Source organism: Myxine glutinosa, chromosome 3 (assembly GCF_964187855.1).
Source record: "Myxine glutinosa chromosome 3, kmMyxGlut1.1, whole genome shotgun sequence".
Lineage (NCBI taxonomy): Eukaryota > Metazoa > Chordata > Myxini > Myxiniformes > Myxinidae > Myxine > Myxine glutinosa.
In genome coordinates, this window is record NC_136263.1 from 97793120 (window position 1) to 97813040 (window position 19921).

Consider the following 19921-nt stretch of genomic DNA (forward strand, 5'->3'; position numbering starts at 1 on the left):
ATATAGAATTACCATTCAGAATTACCCTTCAGAATTACCCTTTAGAATTACCCTTTAGAACCATTTAGAATTACCATTCAGAATTACCATTTAGAATTACCTTTTAGAACCATTTAGAATTACCATTCAGAATTACCATTTAGAATTACCCTTTAGAACCATTTAGAATTACCATTCAGAATTACCATTTTGAATTACCCTTTAGAACCATTTAGAATTACCATTTAGAACACATTAGAATTACCCTTCAGAATTAAACACGGTGGGTTGGAAAGGTTGTTCTTTATTTTTGATGGACAGACGGACAGAGCCAAATACTGTATTGAAACAGCTTCACTGCTTAAAAACCAACTGCTGTGTTTGTTTACCTTTTGTTCCTGCCATCTTCCATTTTCTTTCCTTTGGGTCTGATTTGCTTTATATATTTCAATGTAAAAAAAAACAAAATTTTGGCACACTCTGTACTGGGTCATGAGGCTTTTGCAAATATATATATTTTAAACCAATGAATCAATCACACAGTCATTTCCAAATGTCCTTCTTCCATACTGCTTCCTCTTTCCTTCTTTTCTGGTTCACTCCTGGAGAGCTAGTAAACCCATGTCCCATATTCCATCACTCTTATACAGCGCCATCTTTCTTAGTGCCCAAAATGTTCCTCTACCCGCCACTCCAATCGAGAAGTCTGTCTTCGTCTTTCTGCCCTTCAAACTCTCAAACCGAATTAATTTTGTAGCTAGAACAGCACATACCTCCACCAGCCTGAACAGTTTACGTTTTGTATCCCACTGATGGGCTGGATCTGGATCCGGACCTGAACCAAAATAGAATTGGCATGTTCTTGTCACCTAAACATCAAGTTTTTCATCACTCGTCCACAACTTTTTGAAATAGCATGTTATATATATTGTTGCGGTTTTGTGAATAAAGGCAACCCCCCTATAGTTAGTTACACCACAACATGTAGCCTCCTATAGTTAGTTATTTCTTATTAAATGTAAAGCATAGACCTTTCCAGTGTTAGTATGCGTTGAGGCAGGCAGGATGATAGTAGGCCTCATTGAAGCCTAAAGTGCCTCGTCATGGGACAAGGCCAGGCCCTGCAGGCCCGAAGGAGGAGCAGTGAGCAACTAATTGGAGCTAAAGGCAGTGGCCGAGGGAGTGGCCAATGAGAGCTGCAACCAATGGGAGCTAAAGGGAGTGGCCGAGGGTGACCAATGAGGGGCTGTCACATCACGTGACCCCCAGCGGCCAATTGAGACCCACGGAACATACGGGTAGGGTTTCGCGGGGTTATAAAACCCGGCACAGACTCCCCTCTCTCGCTCTCTTGCTGGGTTCCTGCATACTGCACGCTCTTCTGGTTCCTGGTACGTGTGCGTCATCGATCGCTGTCCCTGCCGCGATCATCTCCGGCTGTTGGTGCCCTAGGGCTTTCGTCCACTAAGCCCATTCGCATGACCGAGCCCATCCGGGCGAGCTGCACGAAGCGGCCGCGTCTTGCACCTTCCCCTCTTAACCCCCCTTCCCCGAACGAATGAGGGCCTTAGTCTGGGCACATAGGTAAGGCCGTTAAGATTCTTTGCTTTGTCTTCGCTTTGTTCTGTACCCTGTGAATAAATCCTGTGTTTGGTTTCCAACCCGGCCGTCATTGTCCTTTCCCATATTGACCGAGCATCGCCCCGAATTAAAACCGCTCGATTGGGTTCGATATCCTAAACGGCGCGAGTCACGCGACGCACAACCGCTCGGGCGTCAGGAATCAGTGTGACTTGTGCGGGGTTCAGCCCCCGTTCTCACGGCTGCGTGTGTCCGAAGGCATTCGGGTTGTGATCGTTAACCCTTCCACGCGCAGCTGCGGGCTCGAAGGCTGGAGTTGCCTCGCAACCCGTCGACCACGAGTTTAGTAGTTGTGGTTGGCGGCCTCGTGGCCCCGGAGTTCGAGGGGGAGCAGGGCCTAAACCCCCCTTAGTACGTCGACGAACCCGGGATCCGCAACAAAATTGGTGTCAGGAGCGAGATTCGGACCTGGAGTGCGCTTCACGTACTCAAAATTCCGAGCATGTAAAATTTAGTTTAAAACATTGTTTTTTAATTCGGGCGATGGCGGGCCAAGATGACCAGGTACCGGTGGGTGTAGAGAATGTGAATGAATTAATGACCCAGGACCAGCAGGAACAATTGTTGGATGAGAGAGTTGATGAGGGTGCAGCAAGAGGAGGTGAAAATGGCCGCGTTTCGCATGCACGGCCGGCGGCGGAGGCCGAGCCCGCTGTGCAAGCGGAGATGTTTCAACACATGGAGTTATTCATGACTCAAATGAGAGCATGCTTTAAGGAGGAAATGAACAAAATATTTGATGGAATGGATAGGAGGAAGGAGGCGAGACGTGAATAATAAAATGAGTACTCGGATAGACACCATGAGGGAGAAGTCAAACTGAAATATGAAAAAGGTGGGGGAGTACATTGGGCGTAAGCCGAGCGAAGAGGTGGCAGTGGTACGCGACGAGGTGAAGCGGTGTGAGGAACGCGTAGAAGAGGAAATAGTAGGGGCGCACCGGGAAATAAAGGAGGTAGAAGGAATGATTGAAATTAAAAAGACACAAGGAGAGACAGGGAGTGAATTACGGGAGGAAGTGGTGGAATATGTGCAACGTTTGTGTTCGCACCGTGATGAAATGCTTGCTGACCAAACGAAAAGTTTACAGGTGCTGGAAGAGAAGCGGGGGAAGAGAAGACCCGATGTGAGTGGCGATGATTGCGGAAATGTGTTTGGTACAATCGGGTGCTCGGCGAGCTTGGGAGAAAGGCGAGACCCGGGCGTTCGTGAAGGGCCCATTGAGAGGTGTGCGACTGGTACGGAGTGCGTGGAGAGAGAGTGCGCACCGGTGTGTGCGGGTATGGAGTGCGTGAAGAAAGAATGTACATCAGTGTGTGCAATGACGGAGTGTGTGAAAGGCGTGTGTGCACCGGTGTGTGCGATGACGGAGTGTGTGAAAGGCGTGTGTGCACCTGGGTATGTGGGTATGGAGTGGGTAGCGAGATGTGATGACGCGGCTCAGGCATCGACACCAACCGGGGTAGTGCTTCGTGGGACGAGTAGCGTACGCGAGCCCCCGGTGAGTGGTGCGCCGTGGGGACCGGAGGGAATCGGTGCTGCGTCGGTCTCGCAAGGACCGGCGTGCACGATTCGTGACCCCGGCACCCGCACGGTATTGTTGGCGCCGTACCACGGCAAGAGCGATCGTCCAGGTTAGAGGGGTAATTCGGAGTTTTGGACCAACACCCCTTACCGGGTGAGGTGCTCTGACCGTGGCCGGTTGGGTCATCGTGCGTGGGACCACAAGGCCCGGCGCAGGGATGGAGCCCGGCACCTGGGCCCATCAATTCCTCCCCTCTCGGAACGGCAATGCCGGCCGGATACTACCCCATACAGGCAACCAACCACCCGCATGGATCGCTCGGCCCTTAGAGGCCGAGCCGCGACCAAGCACCTCCATAGATGGGGGCTCATAGTTTAGAGGACTGGGGGGAGTATTGTACCCCATGTGGGGGAATGGTAGTGTGACAATTCCTCACACAGGGGGGGGGGGGGGCCCATGAGCACTAGTTTAGGGGGATGGCAGTGTTAGGCCCATGGAGGGGCCAGCAATGGTTGCCTCCATGGGGCACCAAAACTAGCCGAGGGAGGGCTAGGATAATGATTAGGGATCTAGAGAGACCTTCGGGAGCAAGATTTAAGTAGTGACATGAACTGTAGAGGGGACGTAGAGAGTTTAGGTGGTTGTTAAAAAAAAATGGTGTGCATAGTGTAAAGGGGCAATGGGGAAGCACGAGTTATAGGGGAAATTAGTGAGATAGATGATGCTGTGTGTGTAAGTGAGAATAAATGGAATTGTGTAATGGTGTGGAAATAGTTGGTGTGAGAATAAATAGTGTGGAAATAAATGGTGTGGAATGCATGGTGCGAAGGATTGAATGGGGGGAGTGGAACCCATTCACGGAGGCCCGGCGGGGTAGTTTAAAGTTAGATAGAGGGTACAGGTAAATTGCATGGATATTGACAACTGTGGTGCTGATGGTAGAATGTAGTGTTTTGTGAGGTGCATGAGGCGGTGGAATGGCTGGGCGTGTGGTTTAATTGGTAGTAATAGTTATTGGGGCACTCCGTCACTGGTAGCTCGTCGGCCAGGTAAGGCCGCAGGTAGGCTCAGGGAGCCAGTTAGGTTAGGGAGTGGGGCCCGAGGATCCAGGGAAAGGACCCGGGTTGCCCAATGCCAAGGTGGGCATCGAGGGGGTAAGCGCCAGGGAGGGCCTTCCTCAGGTAGGTTAGAGTAAGGAGCAGGCAAGCTTGGGAGGCGGCTCCAGTGAACGGAGGGGCGCAGGTAGGTAGACCTGCTGGTAGAGCCACACGACCCAGCACCGAAATTGTGCGAGGGCACAGGTAGAAAATTTGTGGGGTGAGACCCAAATTCGGAGGGCACCACAGTGTGGGCAATGGGAATTCGGGTTCTTAGAACCACATAGTTTAAAGAGGCCTACTGGCAGGGTACGACCCCGGGGGGTTTAAATGAGTGATGTTGTTAGTGTAGTTAGGATGTGAGACCCCTTCGCACCATCTACAACCATCCATCACGGAGGACAAACTTTACACCGAGTGGCTCTGTAAGCTGTTTGGTAAGTGAGATGCATCACAACATGAGTGGAACATTGCTTTATTCCATCCCTTCCTTCCTGGGAGAATCTGGGAGGGATTTGGGGATGAATTTGGCGTTAGAGGGGGACATGGGAGATAAGACGTAGAGACGAATTGTAAATACAAGGAGGGCTAGGGTAGTGTACCTAGCACCGTTCAAGGAGGGCTAGGGTAGTCTACCATCAGCACCATTCGCACCCCCCTCCGTAGTCAACAGAGGGGGGTGCGAACGGTTAGGGACGAGCTTACTCCGTTCACTCTGCCGCGTTCCTCTCACCGCACTAGGCATGGTACCTGGTACCTGGTTACCTTGTTTTTGCGTGTGCCACTGTTGCTTTTCCTTGTGCTTGTTGCGCCTTGTCTTCCTCCCCGCACAGGACCATTTGGAGACCCACCTGTCGCAGCATCTTGCTGCCAAACCATCACCTTATGGACCACGAGCCTTGTGGCCCCGCACCTCTGCTGTGGTAGCTTTTGGCTGCCCCATCATTTTGCACCTTCGGACCACCTGTTGGGTGGCATTCTGTCCAACCATGGACCACCTGTTGGGTGGCATTGAAACCCACCTTTGGACCACGTGTCAGTGGCCCTGTTCACCTGAGAAACGGCTCGATCTTGAGGAGGTGAAAATTTAGATGCCCTTTGCTTCAAAGGGCCTGTATGCCGGTCTAGAGCAGCCGGTTTTTGTTAGAAAACCGCTCAAGACAAGAAGCCGCAAGGTGACGCAGGCAGCAAGTGCCTCCATTTCCTTTCTCCATTTCTTCCCTCGGGTCCAGGTCCTGGGTTATAGTTTTTGTAAATAAAGGTTAAAGTTTTTTTGAATGTAAATGTGAATGTATAGTGTAGCAGCATAGCAAACCTGTTGTGCATTTTGTGATACAAGCACCAAATTTGGCACAAATGTACATTAATATGTTGCGAACATTTTCAGATATTGGGCCACTTGAAATTCCGTAATTTTTTTTTTCAAATTTTTTCAAATTTCGTAATTTCAAATTTTTCGGGTGACACCGTCACAATTTCGGTCTTCGAGGCCGGCCGATATAGTGGGGCGGCTTAGCCCAAATATTCAAAAGAATTGTGCATTTTGTGATACAAGCACCAAATTTGGCACAAATGTACATTAATATGTTGCGAACATTGTGTGGTCAGCAATGAAGACGAGAGTCTGAATTACATGTATGCAAAAGACCTTGTGAACCAGTGAAGCAAATACACGGGTAAGCATGAATTAAATCTAGGGCATGATATAATTTCCATGATGTTTACCTCTACACTCAATGGTGGAAGGAGGTAATGTTTTGATCCCAGCTTGTCTGTATGTCTGTTTGTCTGTTAGTCCACAAAATTCCAGACAAAGCTTGTAGTAGTGGTAGTTGTAGTGGTAGTGGTGATAACAGAAATTGTTATATAGAACTGAACTTATATTATTATTATGATATGCAGAAAATAACTTCATTTCTATATGCCCTGCAGTGGACAGGTTAATTGGTTTATGCACTGAAGGGGTCACCCTGGTGTGCACTGCTGTGTTCTGCCTCACTGAGTTGTTCAGGTATGATGTACTCAGCACAAGCTTCCGGTCGGCCCGGAGGTGGGGGTGCGGGGCCTGTCACGGAACGTCAAAACAAACGGCCTGCCGGGGCCGCCCAAAAGTCGGGCGTGAGGGGCGCGTCCACTAATGGAACGCCTCTCGCTTCCCAGATCGAGGGCCACGTGGTCAGGAGAACCTCGTCCCTTCCGGTCACACTTTGCCTATCGGCCGGCCTCGAAGACCGAAATTGTGACGGTGTCACCCGAAAAATTTGAAATTACGAAATTTGAAAAAAATTGAAAAACAAAATTACGGAATTTCAAGTGGCCCAATATCTGAAAATGTTCGCAACATATTAATGTACATTTGTGCCAAATTTGGTGCTTGTTTCACAAAATGCACAATTCTTTTGAATATTTGGGCTAAGCCGCCCCACTAGTAAGAATGTTGCCCACCGAATATGTGTTTAGTTTCAAAAATTCCGGAAATACGCGAACAGTTGTGGGTGTGAGTCTGTTAGTTAGCTGCTCAACACATTAGGAGGGACATATCTAGTGTAAATGATGTCGCACACGTGGGATTAGAGTTAAATGTTAGGGGGATTATATCCATGTGTCACACTAATGGTAAAGGTAACCTTTGAATGCAGACTCTACTGGTCGCTCCACCTAAGGTCGACTCGGGAAGAGTCTGGTCGGAGAGGGGGGTCGTGCTGCGGTTTTGCGAATAAAGGCAACCCCCCTATAGTTAGTTACACCACAACATGTAGCCTCCTATAGTTAGTTATTTCTTTTTAAATGTAAAGCATAGACCTTTGCAGTGTTAGTATGCGTTGAGGCAGGCAGGATGATAGTAGGCCTAGTTGAAGCCTAAAGTGCCTCATCATGGGACTAGGCCAGGCCCTGCAGTCCGAAGGAGGAGCAGTGAGCAACCAATGGGAGCTAAAGGCAGTGGCCGAGGGAGTGGCCAATGAGAGCTGCAACCAATGGGAGCTAAAGGGAGTGGCCGAGGGTGACCAATGAGGGGCTGTCACGTCACGTGACCCCCGGCGGCCAATTGAGACCCACGGAACATTCGGGTAGGGTTTCAGGGGGTTATAAAACTGGCACAGACTCCCCTCTCTCGCTGGGTTCCTGCCATACTCGCTCTCGCGCGCTTGGCTCCTGCTATACTCTCTCGCTTGGCTCCTGCATACTGCACGCTCCTCTGGTTCCTGGTACGTGTGCGTCATCGATCGCCGTCCCTGCCGCGATCATCTCCGGCTGTTGGTGCCCTGGGGCTTTCGTCCACCAAGCCCATTCGCACGACCGAGCCCATCCGGGCGAGCTGCACGAAGCGGCCGCGTCTTGCACCTTCCCCTCTTCCCCCCCTTCCCCGAACGAATGAGGGCCTTAGTCTGGGAACATAGGTAAGGCCGTTAAGATTCTTTACTTTGTCTTCGCTTTGTTCTGTACCCTGTGAATAAATCCTGTGTTTGGTTTCCAACATGGCCGTCATTGTCCTTTCCCATATTGACCGAGCATCGCCCCGAATTAAAACCGCTCGATCGGGTTCGATATCCCAAACGGCGCGAGTCACGCGACGCACAACCGCTCGGGCATCAGGAATCAGTGTGACTTGTGCGGGGTTCAGCCCCCGTTCTCACGGCTGCGTGTGTCCGAAGGTATTCGGGTTGTGACCGTTAACCCTTCCACGCGCAGCGGCGGGCTCGGCGGCTGGAGTTGCCTAGCAACCCGTCGACCACGAGTTTAGTAGTTGTAGTTGGCGGCCTTGTGGACCCGGAGTTTGAGGGGGAGCTGGGCCTAAACCCCCCTTAGTACGTCGACGAACCCGGGATCTGCAACAATATATTGTTTTTGGCACCATTTCCCATTGGTGAAGAATCACTTAAGAATTAAAACATTCTCTTATCCGGATGTGAATTTTCACCAAAATCGAATCAATTTGTTCTTGTAACACACCCAACCGGTCCACCCAATTTTGTCCAAATCGGTCCACAACTTTTTGAGATATCCTGCTCACAGACAGACAGGGATTAAAGCATAACCTCCATCCACCCTTGGTGGCAGAGGTAATGAGTGTGGGATTACAGCATTAAACCCCTTCGCCTCAGTACACAACTGAACTAACTCTTTAATGCCCGTATCCTCCCACTCCACCCCTTCTTATTGCCCCACCCCCCACCCCCAATTGACATTCCGTGCACCCAATTCCCTACCTGCATAACCCATGCCCAGCCCCCTCCAATCTCAGCCCCCACCCCACCCCTCCTATTTCCCCCCTCACTCCATCCTTAAATCCAGACAAATGTCCCACTCACCCTCTGTCTCTTCTAAAGTATCATCTGACGAACCCTTCCATATACCATCTTAACAAACCTCTTGAAGTTCAGTCACTCAAACCTTTGGCCCTTCCCATCAGCCATGATATTTATTGGTCAAACGAACCACATATCAAAGCTGGTCGCCAAAGTCAGTCGCCGATTGGGCATCCTCCTTGGCACATCTGAACTTTTATCAACTTGCAAGACCTTCATCTGCAACCAGATTGAGTACTGCTCTCCCCTTTGGGCTGGCACCCCTGCCTCACATCTTGCTCAGCTTTTTTTTTCCCATGGGAACCAAGTCCTTCAATCATTGGCATCTGCTGCAATAAAGCGCAATTCCTGGGCTTATTACGTAAACATTGCAGACAGGTGATCTCTGTCTTCGACCACCTATTTTTGCTATTGCACCCTCTGCCCTTTCCATGCTTGTCATACCCCCTCCGACCCCCCACCCCTCACCCCCCTCACGGCAGCCACCCCACCACCCTCCAGGTTTCTGCCAGGTGCAAGCATGCGGTCTGCCAGTAATGCAATTATGTTGAACTTCCAGGATCCAGGCTCACTGCTCACCTCTTCTCTACTCATCCATTCCTCCTTTCCCCCAGCTGTGGAACAAATCTCCTCAGTCTGTTCAATGTCATACCTTCCCTCCAGAGCTTCAAGCTGCCCACCGCCATCTCAGGTCAGGCCCCATCCACATCCATGATCTTTAACCTTATTAACCCTGCCCAAACCCACACCCTCATTAACCCTGCCCAAACCCACTTCTTTCCAGGTGCCCAGGTTATTGGAATTCCTCCTACTCCATCACTCTCCTCTTAATTTTTTTTTGTTCCATTTCCGTTTCTTCCCTAGATTTCCCTTCCACTTCTGTGAATGCGAATTTGCGCCTGTATCCAGCTTCTTCACTGGATCACAAAAAACAATGCCTGAAATGCTGATCTCCAAGATAGAGCTGCAAACACAGCCGAATTCTAAATTTCAGCTCTAAACAACATACGCACTGCAGATCAGTAGCCCAGCTGGTCAGTAATAAAACAAACAGCACATATTCATATTCAAATCCGAGTCAATAATGTTCATTATATGAACATAGTGGATAATTAATTTAACTCGACAACAAAAATAAACATCATCCTTTGTATTTTGAAGAAAACGTCTAACCTGTACTCTTGTTTTGGACGACGTTGCTGCGACTTGGACCATCGGACAAACTGCCATCTCGGCTCCACAAGTTTACTGGCTTGTAGTTGTGTGATTCTGGGTCTCCCCATGCTGATGTCCCATCATCCAGTCCTTGCTTCCGCCGCTGTGTTTCTGGTGATGGCTCCTCCCAGCTCCCATGATCTGTGCCTCCCCAACAACCAAAACTGCCCAGATGTTCTTCCCACCCCTGCCCTGCAGGGTCCCATTCGCCTACAGCTCGAGGCCAGCCTCCACTTTTGACTGCTTTAGGCCCGAACCCTCGACCACTATTACTGTGGTTATGGGCTGTCTCCGGCTCCCACACAGGTCTTGACTGTACAAAAGCTGCAGCTGTTGAAGGTCGGTTGCTGGGTGGTTCACTACGACCCATGTTGTCCCATTTGACACTACTACTACAACCAGACTCAGAAGTGCTTGTTTCCTCATTCCTGGATGTGTCGTGTGGGCTGGCAGCTCGCTTGAAGGTTGTGTCCCAAACTGTGTTCTGTCGGACTGGCGTCTGACCCCAGCCTGTATTAGACAGAACACGCTGATCGTAATCTTTTAAAGAGGGTGTTGTTATCCCTGGTGATAGCTCAGTGCTCTTACCCACTTCATCTCCATGCTCTGAAGATGTTGGTGACTGCTGAGAAATGCTCACACCATGACCATCACCAGTATTACTTCCAGTTTCATTCTGCCAACCATCAATCCAGTGGCTCCCCTCATCCTCCTGCTTGCTGGAGAAATTTGGTAAACTAGTCGCAGTGGAACTTACAGGTTCCTCATTTTCAGTATTATGGCCAAGTGCAGTACTCCTGGTGTCAGGCTGACACCGTTCCTGCTCTCTCCATCGAGATAAGCTATTGCTCCCATCAATTCCCCATCCATCAGTTGAGCTGCAGTCCACACTAACCGGCCAGCTGCTGCATTCATCACCAAGTGGACTCTCTCTCCCATATTCACCACCAGGTTGCACTGAGAATCCATCAGCATTCACTCCTTGGACAGCCTGTTCCCTATCACCAGACTGGCTGCAGTTACCTCGACTGTGACAATCACGTTGAGATGGAGTTTCTCTGCCATCACCACACCCTCCGAGACGCCAAGCTGTATCTGTACCTTCCCAACCACTGCCAGCAGATCCATTATCTACCCGAAGTTCTCCTGCACACCTTGAGCCTTCTGCAGCGGCACCGTCCCCACCACGCCGCAGAACTGTGGTCATCACAGACTTGGTCTCAGGTGAACAACACCGCTGCTCAAAAGGTTCTGGTTGTTGTTCTTGCTGTTGTTGTGGTTGTGGTATGGGAGGACAATCCAATTCTCCGGCTGCTGGTAAAGCTGGCCAGGCCTCAGGGTCTGAGCGACCAAGCGGATCACCGTCCCAAGGCATGTGAGAGTTACTTAGGCTCGTTCCTGGTTCTGGGTCACTGGGAGGGGAAAGTGAGGATGCTGGAGATCCCCAAGGAGAGGCTTCAGGAATAGATCCTGATGCTCCAGTGGGGCTTAAACCTGAGAAAAAAGAAAGACAACATTGAATGAAAATAATAATAAAGTGAAGGAAACAAAATAACAAGAACAGCACTCAGTAGAACAGAAACAAAAGCTGCCAAGCTGAACAGTTTATATTTTTTATCCCACTGATAGGCCAGACAGGTCATTACAATTTATTTGACTGTTGTTTTTGTCGGTCCATAACTTTATATCACTTGTTATGACTTTATTGTCACATACCCAACTATTTCACAAAGTTTTGCTCGAATCTGTTCCGAACATTTTAACAGATCCTGCTATATATTGTCTTTGGCCCTAACTCTCAATGTTGAAAAATCACTTTTAAAATTATAGAATCCAGATCTTAACCAAAATGTAATCAGCTTGCTCTCCTCACCTTCTCAACCGATCCACCAAGTTTTGTCATAACCCATCCACAACGTTTTGAAATATCGTGCTACACAGTACTGTATATCGGTTTCGAACCAATTTCTCCAATGATGAAGAATCACTGAAAAGATTCTCCTATCGGGACCGGATGTGGATCTTCACCAACTAGTCAATTGGTCCTTGTTACACACCCAATATATTACACCAAGTTTCGTCTGAATCTGTCCATAACTTTTTGAGATATCCTGATCACAAACAGACAGACAGACAAATGGGTGAATACACAGCCTCTGTACACCTCTGGTTGAGGAGGTAATAATAATAATAATAATAATAATAATAATAATAAAGTCAAGTTTTACAATGAAGAATAATGGCCCAAAATGGCACTTCACCTCCTTTCCCACGAACCTTAGCTTACCTCTCTCAACAATTGGTTGAGAAAACTTATTCCCCATATCAAATATTTTTCCAAAAGTCTATTTCACACGTTTGGCTAGTAATATTGCAACACATTAGATCCAAGTGCAATTAAAAGCACACATTTTGAGAAAGCAATAAACCACAAAAATGTTTTGCAAACAGTATATAGCTCCAAATGGAGGGTCTGGTTTCCCATCCTGTTCCTTTCAGCCACATGCGCCACAGATCTGGTTTCCCATACGACCAACCTCCACTATTTATTTCTTTAATTTTGTTATGCCCCGTGGTTCTGCGTTGGCATGGGAACAAATACGCCAACCAAGGGAGAGCAGAGTAATAAAGGTACGTTCGGCAGCATGAGAACCGTCAATAACTGGAGAAGACGAGTCGACCTTGAGAAGCTCTCATGGGTCGCAGCATGGTTCGGCAGCAGATGTGGGACATGGGGCCGTGGAGTTGAAGGCTATCCAGAAACCTGCAGGGCACCAGAGTTGACCATGCTAGTATCGGAGGTGTTGTTCCTGACCTCATGGCTGCTGGAAACAATCCCATCAATTGGGTGATCCCCTCCCCTCCCTTTTACTCTGCTCCCCGCATATCAACTTGTTTATTTGCTCTTCTCCCACCATCCCACCAAAAACCCTACTTATGTCATGATATTCACTGAACCCAAGGCCGAGCCTGCAGCAAAGTGTGTTTTGCAAGCGCAAGAACACACCTGCAAGAGTACGCTGCTGAAGCGGAGTGTGACACATTAGCGGGGAAGTGCACTTGTATTAAGAAGCCAGAAGAAGAATATGGCATGACCCATAGGTTGGTTCTGACACCTACTCCATGAGGTAAAGGAGACATATGATTTAGGGGGTTAAAGACAGCCAGGTCAGAAGTCAGAAACAGCGAGGTCAGGGATAGTACTCGTCAAGAATTGTTGTTGGGTCAGGAGTGATGGAGGTCGGTTCAGGGTCGACTGTGGTAGAGGGGGTGACACAGACAGACTCCATTGCAACTAACATTGGTGCAAGTGGCAACAGTATGACCGAACGAGGTGCAGCTGAGAATAGTATTGGGAATTTGGAAACGGCGTGGTCTAGGATGGCACGGGCAGAAAGGCTGCAGTCGGGAACAGTACAACCAGGGGTAGGTGAGGTGTAATCAGGAGTGAGAGGGTTAGACGTCCCCACAGGTGAGTTAAATACAAAACAAGTACAGATACATTCAAAGTACACCACCCCCATACCAAATAAATAAAAATCCTCCAGCGCAGCATTGCCGGGGCACCTTCGGCGCCCAGCAATACCACCATGCACCGCATAGACTATAGAGACTGTATTGGGAGGGAGAGGTGTACAATAATTGATTGATTAATTGCATAATTAAAATCAATAAATAATGATCATAAAATATTTTCTTAATCAATTGGCTAATACTAATAGCATACCTAAACCACCAGTGCCTCATCCGAAGCTGCAAGTTTTTGAAAATTAATTACATAAGTCATTAATCGAAAAATTAAAGAATTAATTGATTAATTAATAAATAATTAATCGGTTAATCAATAAATCAAAATATCCTTTATAGCCACATCACTTGGCCACTGTCACATCAAAATATCAGCTTCCTAGCTCAAAAGGTGCCTGAGATATTGCCCAGATAAGAAAGAAAATAAAGAAAAGATTAATAATGAAAATAAAGAAATAATAATCATAAAATAATTAAATAATTGATCAATTGGCTAACAGAATACCTAAACCACCACCGTCATCCGAATGTGTAACAAAACAAAAAAAAGTCATTAATCAAATAATTAAATAATTAATCAATTAATTGATTAATCAATACATCAAAAATAGCCTTACAGCCAAATCACTTGGTCATTGTCATGTCCAAATATCAGCTTCACAGCTCAAAAGATGCCCGAGATAATGCCCAGAAGAGAAAGGAAATAAATATGTACTTAATTAATCGATAATAATTAAGTAACTGATCAATTAATTGATTAATCAAAAAACAAAAAATACTGTTTTGGCCAAAAGCACTTGTTCACTATTGTGCCGAAATTTCAGCTTCCTAGCTCAAAGGATGGCTGAGATATTGCCTGGATAAACAAACAAGAAAGAAAGAAAGAAGTGAAACCGAGTAAAACTGAAAAAAACTGAAAACCGAGTTTCACTCAGTGAAAACTGAGTACTCCCTTTCAGCACGCGTCATTGCCGGGCCCCCTTCGGTGCCCAGCAATGACGTTATGCAGCGCCTGGAGATGGCATAGGAAAGGAGCGGTGTGCAACAGAAAATACGGGCTGATCCGAGTCAATCAGCCAAAAAGCTTACTGCAACAATGTTTTGGTTCCTTAACGGTTAAATTAATAAAGAATTTCGTGAATGTCAGAAAATCAACAATGCGTAGTACAAGTGGATTTGTTACACAATCAACGTATACAAGGAATACACAGATGATGGCTCGCTATGCTGTCTTCGGGCATTACTTTACTGCTATATCCATTCCTACTCAGGTGTAGCGAGGCTGAGAAGTCCCAAATTAACCCAGTCGAGACTTGTCCCCCGTATTATTTTCATCTCTCTGGACTACTCATTGCACTTCTGGTAGGAGTCAAGACGACAAATAATGAAGATCAGTGTCAAAGCGGTATGCTGGTCCCAAAGATTTCTGAGATGCGGATGGCATCAAGGCATGACCACATCGATGGGAGAAGTGTGCTTGCGTAACAGGGGATGACAATGAAATAAATGCTAAACACTTCATTAAATGCCTTGTACTTTTGATTTTCTATCAAAAAGGAATAAAACGCCAGTCACCGCTGAATGCCCCCGTGTAAGTACATGTACAGCATGTACAACACACACACGTAGACACACACGTCCTCTAACTTATCCAATTAGTCAAGTCCTCTAACTTTTAAAATAAAATATCAAATATACCACAATCCACATGTAATGTCTCTCAATTTACTGCTACATGTGATAAGTATCAAGTTTCTCAGACCATTTGGTTTGTTTCCAGAAGACATCTAAAATTTCAATACATGGTGAAAAAGAATGCAAATGCACATGAAATTCACTAATACATTTTAGAACTATAACGGCACTCAGTGGAGAGCAAACCTCCGCCAGGCTGAACAGTTTATGTTTTGTGTCCCACTGAAAGGCCGGATCTGCATCCGGACCTGAAGCAAAATCTAATCGGCTTGTTCTCGTCACCTAACCAACTCATCCACTAAGTTCAGTCATAACCCATCCACAACTTTTTGAGATATCATCCTATTCATCGTTTTTGGCCTCATCACTCAATGGTGAAGAATTACTTTTATAATTCCAAGGATCCAGAACCAGATGTGGATCTTCACCAAAATCGAATCAATTCGTCCTTGTCAAACACGCAACTAATTTACTAAGTTTCCTCCGAATCCAAGATAACTTTTTGAAATATCCGGCTATATATAGTTATTGCCCCATCTCTCAATGGTGAAGAATCACTTAACAATTCTAGTATCCAGATCTGGATCTTCACCAAAATATAACCAATTTGTCCTCGATACACACCCAACCTGTCCATCAAATTTCATCTAAATATATATATGGTGGCGGCCATCTTGGATTTTGACGTGGCGACCCAATTTTCAATAGCGTTCTTCCTTATGGCGAGATACACCCACACACCAAATTAGAAGTTGGTACTTCGCTTATTTTTCAAGATATTCATCTCAAGGTTCGGACATACATCGCGGTGGCCATCTTGGATTTTGACGTGGCGACCCAATAGATACACCCACACACCAGATTAGACGTTGGTACTTCGCTTATTGTTCGAGATATTTCGCTCACAAGTTTCAGACATATATATGGTGGCGGCCATCTGGGATTTTGACGTGGCGACCCAATTTTCAATAGCGATCGTCCTTATGCCGAGATACACCCACACACCAAATTAGAAGTTGGTACATCGCTTATTTTTCAAGATATTAATCTCACAAGGTTCAGACATACATGGCGGCGGCCATCTTGGATTTTGACGTGGCGACCCAATTTTCAATAGCGTCCTTCCTTATGCCTAGATACACCCACACACCAGATTAGAAGTTGGTACTTCGCTTATGTTTCAAGATATGCAGGTTACAAGGTTCAGACATACATGGCGGCGGCCATCTTGGATTTTGACGTGGCGACCCGATTTTAACCAGCGTTCTTCCTTGTGCCGAGATACACCCACACACCAAATTAGAAGTTGGTACTTCGCTTATTTTTTAAGATATTCATCTCAAGGTTCAGACATACATGGTGGTGGCCATCTTGGATTTTGACGTGGGTTGCACCCACACACCAAATTTGAATGCGGTCCTTCGCTTACACACGCACGGACACACGGACACACGGACAGAGGGGAAAGCCATAGTCCCCATTTCACTCCGCTGAGCGACGGAAGTAATGGCCCAGTTGCATAAAATTCCCTTATCCTTTAGGAAAGATTTGACTTAAGGTACATTGTGATTCCTTAGCGAAGGATTTCCTTAAGGGCTGTTGCATAAACAACCCTTAGGAAATCCTCAATTAAGGATTTCCTCAAGGTTAAGGAAGTCCCTAGGAGCAGTTGCTCTGCCAGGCAACCAATCAGATTGGAGATAGGAAGAGGCGCCTGAAAGCAAGAACACGTAATGAACACGTGACTGACACTTGTTACGTGGGGAACACGTGCTTCCGGATGAATAAAATTATTCTTGTGTAAAATTCATTTGATTCTCATTGAGCAATTTATTGTAAATGCATTAATGTGTGCAGTAAATGTTTGGAAACTTTCCAGGAATGGTGACAGTATGTAATTATGAAAGAGAAATATGGGTGCAAAACAATAAGTTTCACTTAAAATGAGGAGAATGGTGGGGAGTAAGGAGAGACGGAGTGGTGCTCCCTTGAGTTTAAGGAAGATTTTAAGGAAAAGCTTAAGGAATATTCGTATATGCAACCATCCTCAAATTAAGGGTGTCCTTAAGGGGAAATGTAAGGAGATATTGAAGTAAATCCTCAAATCGTTCCTTGAGAATGCTTTATATGCAACCGGGCCAACAATTTCAAAACAGTAGAAATTTCATCTGGACCAAAAACAATGAGGTTGGATTCAAATAAAATGACCTGGAGATACATCCAATAAATTCCTAAAAAACAACAGATAAATCTAGTCTTTTGCTATCCACAAACTAGTTTTCGAAAGTTTTTATTTGTCATTTAAAAGATATATCTGAAATTAACAATGTTCACCAGTAACAATCCTACTTGCAGGACAGTAACTTTCAGGAGTAATATGCATTCAAATTCTGCAAGTAGTCATTAATCAAGTTTGCCTCCACACAGACAGTCCTGTTTTCAAGGCACGTTAATCCTGGGCAGACTGGAAAACCGCCATATTAGCATGCGACAGCAGCTCTTCCAAACAACTGAAAAACTGGCAGTCAATAGTTCCAAGATACATTCTCTTCACTCAACTGTTTTGAACATTGTCAAGAGAATAAAACGAGACAAATAATTACATGTGGAAAAAAACGGTTGTGTCATCATGCTGGAATCACAATCAAGCTGCAGTATCGAGAAAGGGAACTGTAGATAGCCTGCAACCATCACATGCACGGAGACAGCTCTGTAATGACAAAGATGCTGAGTATACGCCAGGAGTCAGCAAAATGCAGCAGCGCACCTCTCACCTCAAAGGAAAAGACACCAAGAAAGCCTTGCCTTCCCTAACTCAGCACAGTGATCTAACATGGCCGCTAAATAAACCACTGTGCTTGCCCAATTTTCCAAACCCCCACTTGCACTCCACTTTCATCCCTTTGCCTGCTTCCTGGTCCAATTCAACATGCAATTCCTTCCCTCCCACCTTCCAAAACTTGTGGCACAATAAGTGCCAAAAAAAACACAATGTCCATGGAAATGTCGAAATGCTTGCGTCTATTAAAGGAATGATACTAAAATGCTGTGCACTGTTCGTGCCTTTTACTTCCATGTTACACATTTATCCCCTTCAATTAAAAACCTTTGTTGAAAATGGTCAAAACAACTAACCAATTCAATTTGGGATAAAACCTTTTGGCAAATTTGGGATAATGCTTTTTGGGATAAAAATTTTCAAAGACTAAAACTTCTTGTCCCTCTCTCTATTTAGATATACAGTACATATATAGGACAAATAAATGTATCAGACATCTGGTATTTGGCTTTAGGTTATCAAAATCTGTGTGTTAACTCTTTTTATTTAGGGTTACCAGCAAGTTGTATGACACATGCAAGCAAGGCAAGCTGTCTGTGGCAACGGGACTTTGAAACAAAGCCAATATGACTGCACTTAGAATGTCAGCTGGTCTACCATCAATATAGTTTGGATACCAGTGTGACAAAATCAGGAAGGAGATGCCAGAAAGAAGAGGAAAACATTTTAATTCAAGAATGCATCCCCAAAAAAGGAAGTCCAGTTGAGCCATTTTTAATTATCAAGAAAGTTCTGCACAGCGAGGACACCAAGCCAACAAATAGTAATGAGCCAAGCGGCTAGTTGCAGCCAGAACCTTGTGTTCTCTAGAATAACCTGACCAACAGATCGTTTCCTTTTAGGATATCGTATATCAATTAAAATGCCTTTTCTTCAATTAATGGGAGACAAATGGATGATCTCAGAATGAAAACACAATTCATGTAGGTCATACCTATGTAGATAATTTTCACAGCAAAAAAAACCTGAAAGAATACAATTGGAAAAAACAAAACTAGAGCGAAGTAGATGGCATGCCATCAAATATCCCTATGCTTCCTACCAAAAGCAAAGTTGAAAGATGTCACAAAGTTCCACCAGGAATGACCCAATATCAAATTTTGAGTTTTAAACTACAGTTTAAACTGTAGAACGACACTTCGAAGGTACGACGTCGACCGATATGCCTCCACCCACATTATTACATCATTATACATTCTTGTACCAATTTTGATTTAAATCCTTTCAGCTGTTCTCAAGTTATCACATTTTTACCTGACATGACCTCCAACCTTTGATCTGTTGATGTCATAATCCAATCAGTTCATCTTTGCATCATATATACATATACCAAGTTTGTTCAAAATCCCATCACTTGTTCACAAGTTGGAACAGCAACATAATGTTTACTTCAACATGACTTTTGACCTTTGACCTCAAAATTTAATCAGTTCATGTTTGCATCATTATAATTCTTGTATCAATTTTGATTTTAATCACTTCAGTTGTTCTCAAGTTATCACATTTTTACCTGACATGACCTCTGATCTTTGACCTCGTGACCCACAAAATCGAATCAGTTTATCTTTGTATCATAGTAGGCTACATAATTATATCACGTTTGGTGAAAATCCCATGACTGGTTCACAAGTTAGCTTGGTAACAGAATGTTTGCCTGATGTGACGTGATGTTTGACCTTTGACCTCTTGACCCCAAAATGTTGATCTTTACATCATATATATATATATATATATATATATATATACCAAGTTAGAATTAGATCCCTTCAGCCGTTCTCAAGTTATAAACCTATTACTGACTTGGACCTTTGACCTCTTGGCCCCAAAATCATCATATCAGTTAATCTTCGCATCATAATACATATGTGTACCAACTTTGGTCAGAAACTCATCACCGATTCACAAGTTATCGCAGTAACAGGATTTTTACCTCACATGACGTCAGGCTTTTGCCATCATGACCCCCAAAATCTAATCAGTTCATCCTTACCTCATTAAACATACACTACCGGTCAAAAGTTTTAGAACACCTCAATTTTTACAGTTTTTCTTGAAATTTAAGCAATTCAAGTCCAGTGAATAACCTGCAATGGTA

General features: G+C 45.5%; 1 protein-coding gene across 18 annotated transcripts in view; it reads right to left on the reverse strand.

Moving 5' to 3' along the window:
* LOC137423347 (trinucleotide repeat-containing gene 6C protein) overlaps window positions 1-19921 on the reverse strand; it is a 175959-nt gene that overhangs the window by 69409 nt on the left and 86629 nt on the right. For all 18 annotated transcript variants that reach the window (XM_068110383.2, XM_078774314.1, XM_068110389.2 and 15 more), the window contains one exon: window positions 9723-11258. In XM_068110383.2, the coding sequence (XP_067966484.2) occupies window positions 9723-11258 (1536 nt within the window). The remainder of the gene's footprint in view (window positions 1-9722; window positions 11259-19921) is intronic.